General features: G+C 35.3%; 1 protein-coding gene across 10 annotated transcripts in view; it reads left to right on the plus strand.

Moving 5' to 3' along the window:
- Positions 1–14,221, plus strand: part of LOC106884182 (glutamate receptor-interacting protein 2) — a 537,293-nt gene that overhangs the window by 364,539 nt on the left and 158,533 nt on the right. For all 10 annotated transcript variants that reach the window (XM_052965766.1, XM_052965774.1, XM_052965783.1 and 7 more), the window contains one exon: positions 1,129–1,191. In XM_052965766.1, coding sequence (XP_052821726.1) covers positions 1,129–1,191 — 63 coding nt within the window. The remainder of the gene's footprint in view (positions 1–1,128; positions 1,192–14,221) is intronic.

The following is a 14,221-nucleotide window of genomic DNA, read 5'->3' on the forward strand; positions in this document are numbered from 1 at the left end:
CCGATCTATAAATAGTATGTTGTAGTCTATATAGTAGCGAGGTAGTGATTGTAGTAGTGGTGTGGGTGTAGGGTATATAATAGTATTGTAATGAATATATTTGTAGTGTAGTGTTTTCTCTGGTCAGATCTGGTGGAGCAACCCTCTAGCATGCAGGTAGTTGATCAAACAACAAAGTTTCACCCACTGGGTCGCCTTCCTTGTGATATAGGTTTCTGTGAAGTGCAACTTCATCCCTTGTTGTTGTTGACTTCTTTTTACTTAATGTAAACCCCAGCTTGCTGTTTTGAACAACAATAATAATAATCCTTTCTACTGTAGGTACAAGGCATGAAATTTTGTGGAAGGGGACTTGTTGATTACATCGACCCATGTTTCACTGGTACTTAATTTATCAACCCCAAAAAGGCAAAGTTGACCTTGGTGAAATTTGAACTTAGAATGTAGCAGCGGGTGAAATACCACTAAGCATTTTGTCTGGCGTGCTAATGATTCAGCCAGCTCACCACTTTACCAACAATAGTAATGTAATCCTTTCTACTATAGGCAAAAGTCCTGGAATTTTGGGGGAAGGGTTGGTATTTCACTGACCTTGAAAGGATGAACAGCATAGTTGACCTCAGTGGAATATGAACTCAGAACATGAAGCCCTGGAAGAAATGCTGTTAAGCATTTTGCCTGATGTACTAATGATTCTGCGTACTCTCTGCTTCAGTAATAATAATAATGATTGTGATGGGGATAATACTAATTCTTAATATCATTATAAAAGAAAAAAAAATGGTGCTTGTGAATCTGTTGAGAAGGAAAAAAATTGTTACTTGCATTAACATTTTACATATATATATATATATATATATATATATATATAGTGTGTGGTGTATTTGTAAATATTACTATGCACATGGTAAATCTAGAAAGTAAAATGAACTCAATACCTTTGGTAGAATAAATATTTAATATATTTGTTGCAGTTCTTTTAGCTTACTACATTCCATTACTGAGTTTTATGTCTATATACATACACTTTTGAATATCTGTGTTTACAGGCTATGTTTATATATATATCTTTAAGCTAGTGTTTTGATTTAAATATTTACCAAATATATTTCTCATTGTTTGTTTCAGAAACAGTCCACTACCACCCTGCTCCGGATATTGGGGCACCAGATTTAAGACAAGAAGCAGATGGTAAGTCTATCTTATTTTTAGCTTAATTATTATTAAAATTATGCTAGCCTAATGAAATTTTCTTTTATTTGTTTTAGTCTCAGGATTTCTTGAGCATCATCTCTAATAGTTTAGTGGAACAAACTTGACCCCAGTACCTTTTTTTGTTTTTTTTTGGTCTGGTACTTATTCAGTCAGTCCCATATACTAAATTATGGGGATGTAAACAAACTAACACCAGTTGCCAAGCAGTGGTGGAAGACCAACACAAAGACACACACATAGAACATACAGGGATGTACCACCTCTGTAGGCAAGGCAGGCAGGGCCTACCTTAAATAAAATAGATTGATTGCAATATTTTCTTCTCATGGCAAAATATACACCTAATTTAATAAAATTATGAAGGAAAACTGAAAACCCAGTGAACTTATGTTAATTGTGGTCTGTCAAGCTATTATTTTAATTTTTATACAGGTCTGTTAATAAGCCGTTTAAACAAAATAAGTTGGGGCATTAGCATCAGAGGGATTACAATTGTAATTCATCATCATCACTATCATTTAACATCGTCCTTCCATGCCAGCATGGGAGGAGCTAGCCAGGCAGAAGAAGCCTGCACTTCTGTGTCAGTTTTGGCATGGATACAGAAGTATGGCGCAGGCTCCTGCCAGGCCAGCCCCTGTCAAACCATCCGACCCATACTGGCATGGAAGAAGGAGGTTAAATGGTGATGATGATGGTGATAAACCAAAAGAAGTAAAGTGTCTGACTTGATAAAGGAAACACGGCGGGGGTGGGGAGAATAGTGTAGAATAGCTAAAATTCTCCATGCCATTAAAGACAATGAATTGTTCTACTGTCATTCTTTAGCTGTTAAACACCGGGCCATAAGGCCATCTTCCCCTTTCAGATACTCTCCCCCTTCACATTTAAAAGCGGAAGCTTTTTTCTTTCCCTTTGTTCTTTATTTCTGTTTTGCCAAGTCACTCAGAAGCCCTGCTTAGTGCCAGTGACACAAAAAGGCACATAGTACTCAAGTACACATTGCAATGTGTGCATACAGTAAGGTGTTAGATGGACATCCAGCTGTAGAAACCATGCCAAAATTGACACTGGAACTTGGCACAGCACTGTGGATCACTGGATCCTATCAAGCTGTTCAGTCCACGTCAGCCTGGAAAATGGACATTAATGATAATGATGATTAAAGCTGGCAGAATTATTTGCACATTGGACAAAATTCTTAGCAGCATTTCTTCCAGCTGTTTACATTCTGAATTCAAAAGCTGCCGAGGTTGACTATGCCATTCATCCTTTTGGATTCAATAAAATAAGTACCAGTTGAGCACTAGGAATCCTTCCTTCAAAACTGCAGGCCTTGTGCCAAAATTAGAAAGAATTATTTTAAAGACACTGATGCCACAGCAGTAATGATGAGTTCTATGACTTCAATAACAACAAAAATTTTCACACTTCAAAGCTGAACAAAGCTTTTTATTATGAAATACAAGTTTTTTTTCTCCCCCCCCCCCCCCCCCACTCCCTATTCACTTAGTGTGTTTTTATGTTCAATTCTACTGACAGCTTTTCAGAAATAGCTAAGCTGCTTTTGTTTCTTGTAATATTACCTTACTGCGTTTATAAAGTAAAATATTTTCATTGATAATGACAAGTTTGTTTTCATTCATTTTCTGCTTTATATTTTACTGAATTGATAACTTGCTATTTATCAAAAGTTTTTCTTTTTTCTTCTATATTACAGAATGATTTTATGATGTGATTGTTTTGTCCAAGACTTGTTTTCTCTTATATCATAACTACACATTTCAATAAACATTAAGTGTGTACAAAAAAAAAAAATTCTTTTCTTCAATATTTCCTCTCTCCTCTGCATTAAAATGCGGGAGATACTTTGTTAGTTGTTTAATCCCAGCCAGTTTCAATATACGTCAGACCTTATTGAGCAGACCATTCATGACCACCCTGTCTTATTGTATATCAGTAACAAGATTGTCCAATGTTTCCTTCTTTTTTTTAAAGATGGTTGAGTGTGATTTTGAGTGAATTTGGCTTCTATTTCTAGCAGGTCATGCAACTGTATAAGGGTTCTTTTGTTTGCTCATGTCGAAAGGGTTATCTATTCCCTAGTAATTTATATCCCATCAGATCAGTAAACCAGGCAGTAATGTGTGTGTGTGTGTGTGTGTGTGTGAGAGAGATAGATAGATAGAGAGAGAGAGAGAGAGAGAGAGATACATAAAAAAGCAGATAAACAAAGCTTGATGAGTATGTTTGTTTGCAAGGAGTACAAATAAACAAATGGCATTATATAATAGTCATATCTTAACATTTGTTTCAGGTGAACCATGGCTTACACCATAACCACATCTATTATAAAATAGAAACTCCTAATGTCGGTATATGGAGCAACGTGAAATTTTATAGATCTATTGGGGCAAGTGAGATCGAAGCTGAACCAAATTTGATGACTGGCACCTGTGCCAGTGGAGCACTAACAGCACCATCTGAGCGGGATCACTGCCAGAGCAGCGGTCTCGCTCCTGTGCCGGTGGCACGTAAAAAGCACCATTTGAGCGCAATTGTTTCCAGCTTCGCTTTACTGGCACTTGTGCCGGTGGCATGTGAACAAAACATTGGACTGACTCCTGTGCAGGTGGCATGTAAAAAAACACCTTTTGAGCGTGGCTGTTGTCAGTACCGCCAGACTGGCTCTCATACCAATGGCACGTAAAAAGCACCCACTACACTCAGAGTGGTTGGCGTTAGGAAGGACATCTAGCTGTAGAAACTCTGCCAAATCAGATTGGAGTCTGGTGTAGCCATCCGCTTCGCCAGTCCCCAGTCAAATCGCCCAACCATGCTAGCATGGAAAGCGGTTGTAAAATGATGATGATGATATAATACAAAGCCATGTTACCCTCATCAGGAGAATCTGGTTAAAAGGTTAATGCTTTACTTTAAGGCACTGAGCTGGCAGATTGGCAGAATCATTAGCATATCAGTAAAAATTCTTTATGACATTTCTTCTGCTTTTAACCAGAATCTCCTGATGAGAGTAACATAACTTTGCCTCATGGATCTATTAGAATTCATGTTAATCCATATACCTACAACATTATGGGTCTTTATTACACTTTAGACATGTTCATAGCATAAGCCATAGTTCACCTGAAACAGCAGTCAAGATAAAAGTGTTGCATTATTTGTTTTGTTTATTCGTATTCTATGTAAGTATACTCATCAATCCGACTTGTGCTTATCAGCTGTTTCGTTTCTGTATCCACGCAACAAAGATCATTCCTACAGTAAACTTTCTACACTGAGTCACTTGTCCTGGATGAAGGAGTTGGAATTTACGTTCTAATTTATCTAAGCACTGCTCAGGGATATAGTACAAGATGCATACACACACACACACACACACACACACACACACACACACACACACACACACACACATGTTTGTGTCTGTGCGTGCAGAGTGAATTTTATATGAACTGTGTAGTGTAGAAGCCGATTGCTTACGTGTGTGAGTGGGTATGAGTGTGTGCATGCATTCTTAATTTGTTTTCTCCCAACATCATCATCATCATCATCATCATTTAACGTCTGCTTTCCATGCTAGCATGGGTTGGACAATTTTACTGAGGACTGGCAAGCCAGAAAGCTGCACCAGGCTCCAATCTCTCAACAAAAATAATAATATTGAAAAAACACTTTAGAAGACTGCGTCTTTTAGATACACAAGAAACCCGTTGTTAGCAATAACAGCAACAGCTGCCCATATCTTTCTTGTGCCTCCCTTTAACATGTTTGGTAAAAACAAAGGATTTTTTTCTGTTTCTTTTATGGAAGAATATGAGAACATTGACAATAAGTGGGGTGTCAACTGTCTTACTGAACCCCCAAAAAGATAAAGCAGATGGTTAAACCAACTGCAGTCATAATAGTTCAGGCACATAGATATATATACACACATATACATACACATAGAACATATATATAAACATAGTCAGAACCATAGATAGTTGCATTTATAAAACTATTTTTGAGCTAGTATTATAAGAATGGTACAGAAGAGAATGTGACATTTTCTGGCAAATCCCCATTTAATTCAAACACATTAGTTTGAGTTATTTTTTACTGCTAGCGACAACAAATTTACTAGAGAGACAAATACAACAGCAATGATAAAAATAACAACAACAACATCTCTTTATGTCAAAGCAACATTATAAAATATCAGATACTAAATAGGGTGTGCCATAGATTACAAATGGTAAGAAATATTAGAATAATAATAATCATCATCATCATCATCATCATTCTGATGTCCACATTGCCATGTTTGCATGGATCAGAAGGAATTTGTTGAAGCAGATTTCATATGGCTAGGTGCTTTTCCTGTCAACAACCTTCACCGGTTTTAAGCAAGGTTATACTTTTCCGTAGTTGAACATGTTTCCATGGAAAATTGGAAATTAAAGACACCTCTTGTATAACAGTGATGTTCAGTTACAGCTTTCACATAATGTTGACAAGGAGACACACATGTCAGGCTTTTTTCAGTTTCCATCTGCATCTACCAAATCCATGTTGGCATGAAATATGCATATAAAGTGATGATGAAGTATACTGTGTTTTATAATACAATATATCTAATAAAGGGATTTTTGCCAGATGAGAAACTGGAGCTTCTGGCTTTTCAATGACAAACATATATACATTCATACATATAATGATTTTACTGAGAGCTGCTTCTGCTGCATAATTTGAATTTTATCCTGCTTACACAGTGCCATTTGCAAACTAGTGTATTGCTAATACACTATCTTTATATACTTCAGACTAGCAAATTCAGTCTTGTTTTAGAAGTGATACAACAGTGATGTTGACAAGCTTCAACAATAGTGAAATACTTATGTCTCTTTTTCAGTCACTTCCAGGGCAGCTATATTTTGTGTGGCTATAAAGTAAATTGTGTTTAAAAACACAGCATGTGTATAAAGGGATTTTTCCTGTAAAAAATCTGCAACTTCTGGTTTTTCATCAACACACATACATTATGTTTTAAATATATATATATATATATATATATATATATAGAACAAAAGAAGGAAAATGCACAGTTTACATAGTTTTAATATATTTTATAAGTCAAAGAGTATTATGTTTGTCGACCGGTTTCGCTTTCACTAATCATGACATTGAAATTATTGTAATTTTGTATTTTCTTAAGATTTTAGTACATGTTGTGTGTGGAGAAGTTTGTGAATGAATGATTCAACAAATAAAAGAAAATCTAAGGGTGGGGGATGATTGGTCATCGTTATTATTGGGAACAGGGGAGGTAATTGCTCATCTTTCGGGGAGGGGATAAATATATATACGAAAACTTGAAAGCTAAAGTAGCGAGATGAAATGTGTACAATGATGGGTATGTGGTCATGAATTGAAATATATACTGAGATCAAAGTTAGATATGCATTCATATTTAGATGTGTTCTGTATTTTTGGATGAACAAATTTTCTTTATTTAAACATTCTTGTACAGAAATTGTTTCTTTGCACTGGTAGATAGGGAAAACTGTGAAGTTTCAGTGGATATTACCTGTACATCTCTCTGTGCTCACTCAAAGAAATCTATCTGTATTGTGTGAACCAGATCTGTTCTTTATATGGTGTGGTTCTCTGTCTCAGTGTAATATTTGTCTGTCCTATATAGTTATGTCCACAACCTGAACAGCAGCTGTGTGATTGTTTATGTCTCCTCAAAACAAAATGTCAGACATCGGTTTAACCCTTGGTCTACCAGAGAAAATGTATATCACTAATTACCAACTGGGTCCAATGGACCCAATATTTTTCTTTTAATTAAATTTTATTCAAACTGTCATTATTTCTTAGCTACATTATATATGCTGTTAGGTGAATGAAGAATTACTGTTTCTCACAAATTTTAATAAAGAAATACAGCTTACAGAATATATTATAAATTCTTTAAAAATTACAAAAATACAAAATTACAGCTCTTCATGGCAGCAAATGTTTTTGGCAAACATGGATATTACAATTCTTACATGTAGTATGAGTTTTCCTGTCTTTTTGGGGTCACACAAAGAACATCTTTTTTTTTCTTTGGCTGAGGAATCTCAAATGAGGTTGAAGATTGTCTTCTTTTATTGTTTGGTTGAGAAATGTTAGCAGAACAAGAAAATTGTTTGTCACATTCTTGTTTAGCATTAACTCCAACAAGTTCCTTTCCTAACTGAATTAGGCACTGTCTTCTTTCATCCTTGAAACTTTGCAAGTGAAGTTGTTTAGCAACAATGAAAGCATTCATTACACTTATATCAGTCATGTAGAATATAGCCATAGGCCATCTTCGAGTCATTCTTTTGCAAGTGTATGTCCTTACCATCTTATCTAGGGTATCTACTACTCCTTTTGATTTGTTGTAACATGTAATAACTTCAGGTTTCTTTTCAGCACTTTTTGAATCAATTGAAGGCTAAGAGTGCATTGTACTCATAAGGGTAACTACATAATTTTTCTTGGGACAATAAGATAGGATCATAAAATATTGTACTCATTGAACTGTAGCTATGTTGGGGCACTACCTTGAAGGATTTGTTCAAATAAATTGACCACTGTACTTATTTTTTAAGTTTGGAACTTATTTGGTTGGTCTCTAGCCAAACTTCTAAGTTATTGGAACATATACAAACCAACACTGGCTGTCAAGTTATGGTGGGGACAAACACTAAAAAGATACATACACAATGGGTTTCTACATAATTTCTTTCTATTAAATCCACTCACAAAGTATTGGTTGATCTGAGGCTATTGTAGAAGACACTTGCCCAAAGTACTGCAGAGTGGGATTGAACCCAGTTCTATGTCACTGGGAAGCAAACTTCTTACCATGCAGCCGTACTTGCACCTGTATACATAAACAAATAATTTCTCTTCAAAGCATAAAAGAAAGGCCAAACTATAAAGAAACAGGAACAACCTGTGTTTGGTATTAATATTGGTTGGAGGAATGGTGAAGATGTCGCCATTGGTTGTTGTTGGTGATTGAGAGTGGTAGGAGTGATGTTGTTTGGGAGTGGTGCTATTGATTAGAATTGGTGCCAATGTTTGGTTCATAGCAATGGTGATATAGGATTGTTCTTTATCCCTAGGATAGTTCTGATCACACAGAACTCTGATCATAACGTTTCCAGTCATAACCATCCCGCTTGATTTTGTCAAATATATTCATTATCTTTTTTAAAAAAAAGGGAAATTTAGCTGCTATTTCCAGTAATTTAAGAAACCATGCAGAGGATTTCATGTTTGTTCCAGTGACTAATGGTTGGGTGTGGTGGTCATGATGTGTTAGGGGATATTAATTGTGTGTTTTATTATTTCACCTTTCTCTTTCCTTATTTCTTTCTGTCTTTATATCTATCTCTTCCTCTTTCTCTCTTCTGTCTTTCTTTCCTTCCTTACTTTCACTTTTTATTGTTTCCTTCTCTGTTATCTTCCTCCATCTTTCTTACTTTCTTCATCTTTTCATTTCATTTAAAAAAAAAATTGTTTAGACCTTCTGTTATATTATTCTCATTTTCTCTCTTTTGATAATTACACTTTTTTTTATTCACCACCACAAACACTACCACCACCACCACCACCACTACCAACACATGTACTTGTATCATGTTAACATCAGCTTTATCCCTTCCATTTTCTTCCAACGTCCTTCTTACTTTTTCACAATCTTGTTATTTTCCTTTTATCCTTCCCCACTGTCTCTTTACATCTCTCTCTCTCTCTATCTATCTATCTCTCCATCTTTTACCACTTCCTCCCTTGTTTAGTTTACATTTTATTTATTCATCCAGTTCCTTTTTTTTTTTTTTTTGTCATAGTTGTTTCCCTTAATTTTCACTCCTTTTTACCTCCCACTTCTCTAATGAACAAATAACAATAATAATAATAATAATAATAATAATAATAATAATAATAATAATAATAATAATAATAATATAAAGACCTGAAAGTGGAAATAACCAGAATGTGAAAGATTGAAGGCAGAAACCATCCCAATTATAAATAAAAGGTACTTTAGGAATGAATACAAAAAAAAAAAAAAAAGATGCTGACTAATACATAACCAAAGCTCCAGGCCTTAAAAACATAACAACATACAGAAGTATCACTACTACATACACATATACTGTGTATACTCGTGTAAAAGTCAAACTTTTTAGACCATTTTTTTAAGGTAAAATTTATGGGGTCGATTATTACATGGATACTACTTTTGAGGGGCTGAAATTCAAGCTAGAATCCGATGTACTGTATCAGCAGCAGAAGCCCAACTGATCTTTAAGTGAATAAAAACAAAAGCACAATGAATTACAGTAATATTACCAATTTTATACATCAAAATACGTGTCCTAATAAATAACAAAATCTCTAGACAAGACCATGTAGCCCGCATGTGCAGTTACCAGTAAATGTCCATAATGTGGTGCAGAGTGGTTAATCTGGAGCAAGGATTCCTAAAATGTGTTCTGTAAAATCTCAGGATTCCCTAAAAGTTATCAGGGGTTCCATGTTTTTAAAAATAATGGTGAAGGATTTTGCGGCAAAAAAAAGAGTGGCTGTGTGGTAAGTAGCTTGCTTACCGACTACATGGTTCCGGGTTCAGTCCCACTGTGTAGCACCTTGAGCAAGTGTCTTCTACTATAGCCTCGGGCCGACCAAATCCTTGTGAGTGGATTTGGTAGACGGAAACTCAAAGAAGCCTGTCGTATATATGTATATGTATATATATATGTGTGTTTATGTGTTTGTGTTTGTCCCTCCAACATCACTTGATAACCGATGCTGGTGTGTTTGCATCCCCATAACTTAGCAGTTCGGCAAAAGAGACTGATAGAATAAGTACTTGGCTTACAAAGAATAAGTCCTAGGGTCGATTTGATCGACTAAAGGCGGTGCTCCAGCATGGCCACAGTCAAATGACTTAAACAAGTAAAGGAGTAAAAGAGTAAAAGAGAACCACTGAACTAGCGATTAGCTAAATGTTTTTAGGTTTACAAAAGTCATGCCTCTGTACAAATCCATACAGTGGTGTTTGCTGTTGTTTACTGATAGTCTGTGAAACGCATTTCTCACCATATAAGCAGACGAGCATATGAAGCATGTGTTTATTGTATTTGGGGATGAGTAAAATATAAAGGTCGCATGGGAACCACTGATCCAGCGATTAATTGAATGTTTTTAGACTTACCAAAGTCGTGCCTTTGTACGAATTCAGACAGTGGCATTTGCAAGTGTTCCCCAATAGTGCTGTCTGTGAAACACATTTCTCACCATGTAAACAATGAGTATGATGCATGTGTTTATTGTGCTTCAAGCTGTATGCAGGCTTGCAGCATATCCTGTACATACAATTTAGTAATGGTAATGTAGCTCCCATCAACAGATGTGTAGTGCTCACTATTAAATGGTGTCTTACTATAAAGCACTGAGCATTCCATTGTAAGCACTAAGCTTTCCACCTATAGAGCAGGCTACAGTAAGGTAGCCACACAATTTTGTGACTGTTATTTCTACATACAGGATAATACGGTACCTTGGCCCACAAATGTTGTCCTGTTGTTCGTGAAATACTAGGGTTGAATTTTATACAGGGTCTATGGAAAATTACCAATTTTTTGGCCCAAAACAGGGGTCGACTTTTACATGACCTCGAGTATATGAGATTGAGTATATATATATTGCTCGAGTATATATGGTATATATTATATAGAGTACTTTCAATGCAGTTGAACGCACATACACAAAAGAACAGTTCTCATAAGTCATACTGACATCCTTTTGGTTGTTTTGGTGGAGCATGCAATAAAAAGAAAATTAGATTACTGGAAAGTAGTAAGAATAATTTATTCCATTGAAACAATAGGTTCTTCCATAAATTTATAAAATGGCTTGATTAACCCTTTAGTGTTTAAACTGGCTGTATCCGGCTCAAATATTCAACCTGTTTTTATATTCAAGTTGGCCAAATCCAGCCTCTCACACATACCCTACGATGTGATTCTGAAAAATAAACAATTATATTGTCAGAATCTCAAAGTTATGAGATAAGGCAGTATTAATTCAAGACAATGTGAATAAATATTATATTTGACAGATTAACCTAAATACTAAAAGATTAAACTATTTATGGATCTTGAATTTTACAAAATATTTACGAAGTATTTGTAACGTCTTCTTGTCACAAACTATTAAATATTTTGAATCCAAAGAGCACAAAGAAGAATTTTATTCATTCTGAGTGCAGGCATGGATGAATGATTAAGTTTGCTTCCCAGCCCCATGGTTTCAGGTTTAGTCCTATTGCAAGGCACTTTGGGCAAGTGTCTTCCACCATATATATCCCCAGGCTGGGATTTGACAGACAGAACCTTAAAGAAACCCATTGTACATACACACTTACATATATATGTAAGTGTATGTGTATGTATACTTGCACACACACACTTGTCTCGGCATCAATATTATACAAGTATATTGTTTGTTTGCAGTCAACATCCCTGGCCTTACCTGGAAACAGGTGAGGGTTGTTGGTGACACAAAGGGCATTTATCCATAGAAAATCTGCTTCAATGAATTCTGTCTGACCCATGCAAGCCTAAATAAGTAGATGTTAAAATAATGATGACAATGAAATTATTCTAGAGGTATGGCATTTGATTTTTTTCAAGCTCAACTTCTTTATATGGCAGAAAGTAAGCCTGAGGTCAAATTTGCAACGAATTCATAGTCTTGTGAATCAACACTTAGAGCTGATCTACAACTGAAAATGCTATTGTGAACAAGTGCACCATTAGTTGCAGCCATTGGCGAACTGTCTGAGAGCTAATTCTGCAAAAGTCATGGGTTCTGTCTTTCCATCCTCAAATACTCTCTGGTATAATAAAAATTAAAAAAAGGGTCAAGGGAGATAAGTGGAAGAAACTTCAGTGAAAGAGGAAAAGGAAGATGATCTCAGAATGCTGAACCTCATGAAGGCGATAAACAAGGGTTTACAACAAGTGACTGAGGTGCTGTGATGGAGTAAACCCATCCAACATTTACCAATGTAGTAAAAAATAGATGGAGGAGGAGGATTTGTGTTAGTTCTACCATGAATACTTGTTTAGGCTCAGGGGAAAGTAACAGGAAGTCGCTCAAAATTATCTTCCCTTGAGCTACAACTGTTAAATAATCTGTTGTTGCTTAGCCCTGGGTCTGTTCTGACCAAGCAGGGATTCATTTGTTAATGTTTTGATAGTTATCACATTGAATAAAGACTGGAAATAAATGAAAAGAGAAAGAAAGAAATATTTCCAGGTGTTAAATAATGTCAGCTGCCATAAATCTGTGTTTACCAAGTCAATAAAAGCATATGAATCTTGATAAACAAATAAGTTATGGCACCCAGATGTGTCTAATAAACAGTAAAAGGTAAAAAAAAATTGGAGAAATCAGTTCTTTATAGCTTAAAGATAATTTCATGTACTTATGATATTTTCATGCCGTATTTTTTAAATAGGAAAGCATTTAAATATATATGTATTCATTATTTATATGTTGTAACTTATGTGGTTAGATGTTGTTTATGTGTGTTAAAATATATACACTCACAGTCTTGAAGAATGTAGTGTGTGTGTGTGTGTGTGTGTGTGTGTGTATACGATTCTGAGAATTATATTTATTTGGTAGTCTGTACTGGTGAGAAACAGATATTTTCGGTAAGGAAATATTAATTTCGAAACTAGTTTTCGGATAACTTCGTATGTATTTATGTAATTTTCCCTTGTCTTGCCCATATACGTTTTGTTACTTCGCTAAATTTCCTTTGAGAACAATTCGGACTTAGTAGATGCATTACATGTGATCTTCTTCTAGCACATTAACAGTCCACCTAGTGATTTCCTTAATACACACACACACACACACACATATATATACATATTCTACAATACACATAAAAAGATGATATTTTTTCAAATGCAGAGTTGCTGTTAGAACAGCAGAAGTACTGGGTAAATTACAAGGTGGAAAAATTTGTCAACAAACACCCATGGTTGGTTATTGACACATTTTTCATTCTGATGTATTCATGTTAATATTCAAGAATTAGGACATACTGATTTTTAGTGGCCTTTGTGACAATTGATGAAGTGAAAACAAGATGGTGGTATACCATGTAATGTATTATATTACTACTATGGGTCATCCCTTTCTCTATCTCAACATCATTGTACATATTTAGGACATAATCTTCTACCATATCCTCTTAAGACTTGGACAGCAAGCATTTACAACATTCAAACTCCATGCGAATACTGGGCCTTACAATCTCTGATGATTTCTCCTGGCAATTTCACATTTTATAACCTGGTAAAATCTGTACTCCATTGACTAACTTCCCTCTATAGGATCAGAAATTGCTTCAACCCTCCTGATAGTCATTGACACTTTACAAATCTCAAGTAAGACCCTCACTTAAATATTGGTCCCATATCTGATATAACATTGCTACACACACAAAACATACTAGGTGACATCTGAAAGAAAGTCTTCCTACTTATTTAGCAAATGCTCAGTCACCAACATATTACAAACTTAACCCTTTGAATGCACTGCTTTTATCTTTTACTTGTTTCAGTGTGGCCATGCTGGGGCACTGCTTTGAAGAACATTTTTTAGTTGAACAACTTGACCTCAGTATTTATATTTAAGCCTGTTACTTATTCTATTGGTCTCTTTTGCTGAACCGCTAAGTTATAGGGACGTAAACACACCAACATCAGTTGTCAATGGTGGTAGGAGACAAACAGATGCAAAGACCTACTCACATACACACACATATATGTGTATATATGATGGACTTCTTTCAGTTTCTTTCTGTATGTGTGTGTGTGTGTATATATATATATACATATATATATATATATATATATATATATATATATATATA

The sequence above is a fragment of the Octopus bimaculoides genome, chromosome 1 (genome assembly GCF_001194135.2).
Source record: "Octopus bimaculoides isolate UCB-OBI-ISO-001 chromosome 1, ASM119413v2, whole genome shotgun sequence".
Classification (NCBI taxonomy): domain Eukaryota; kingdom Metazoa; phylum Mollusca; class Cephalopoda; order Octopoda; family Octopodidae; genus Octopus; species Octopus bimaculoides.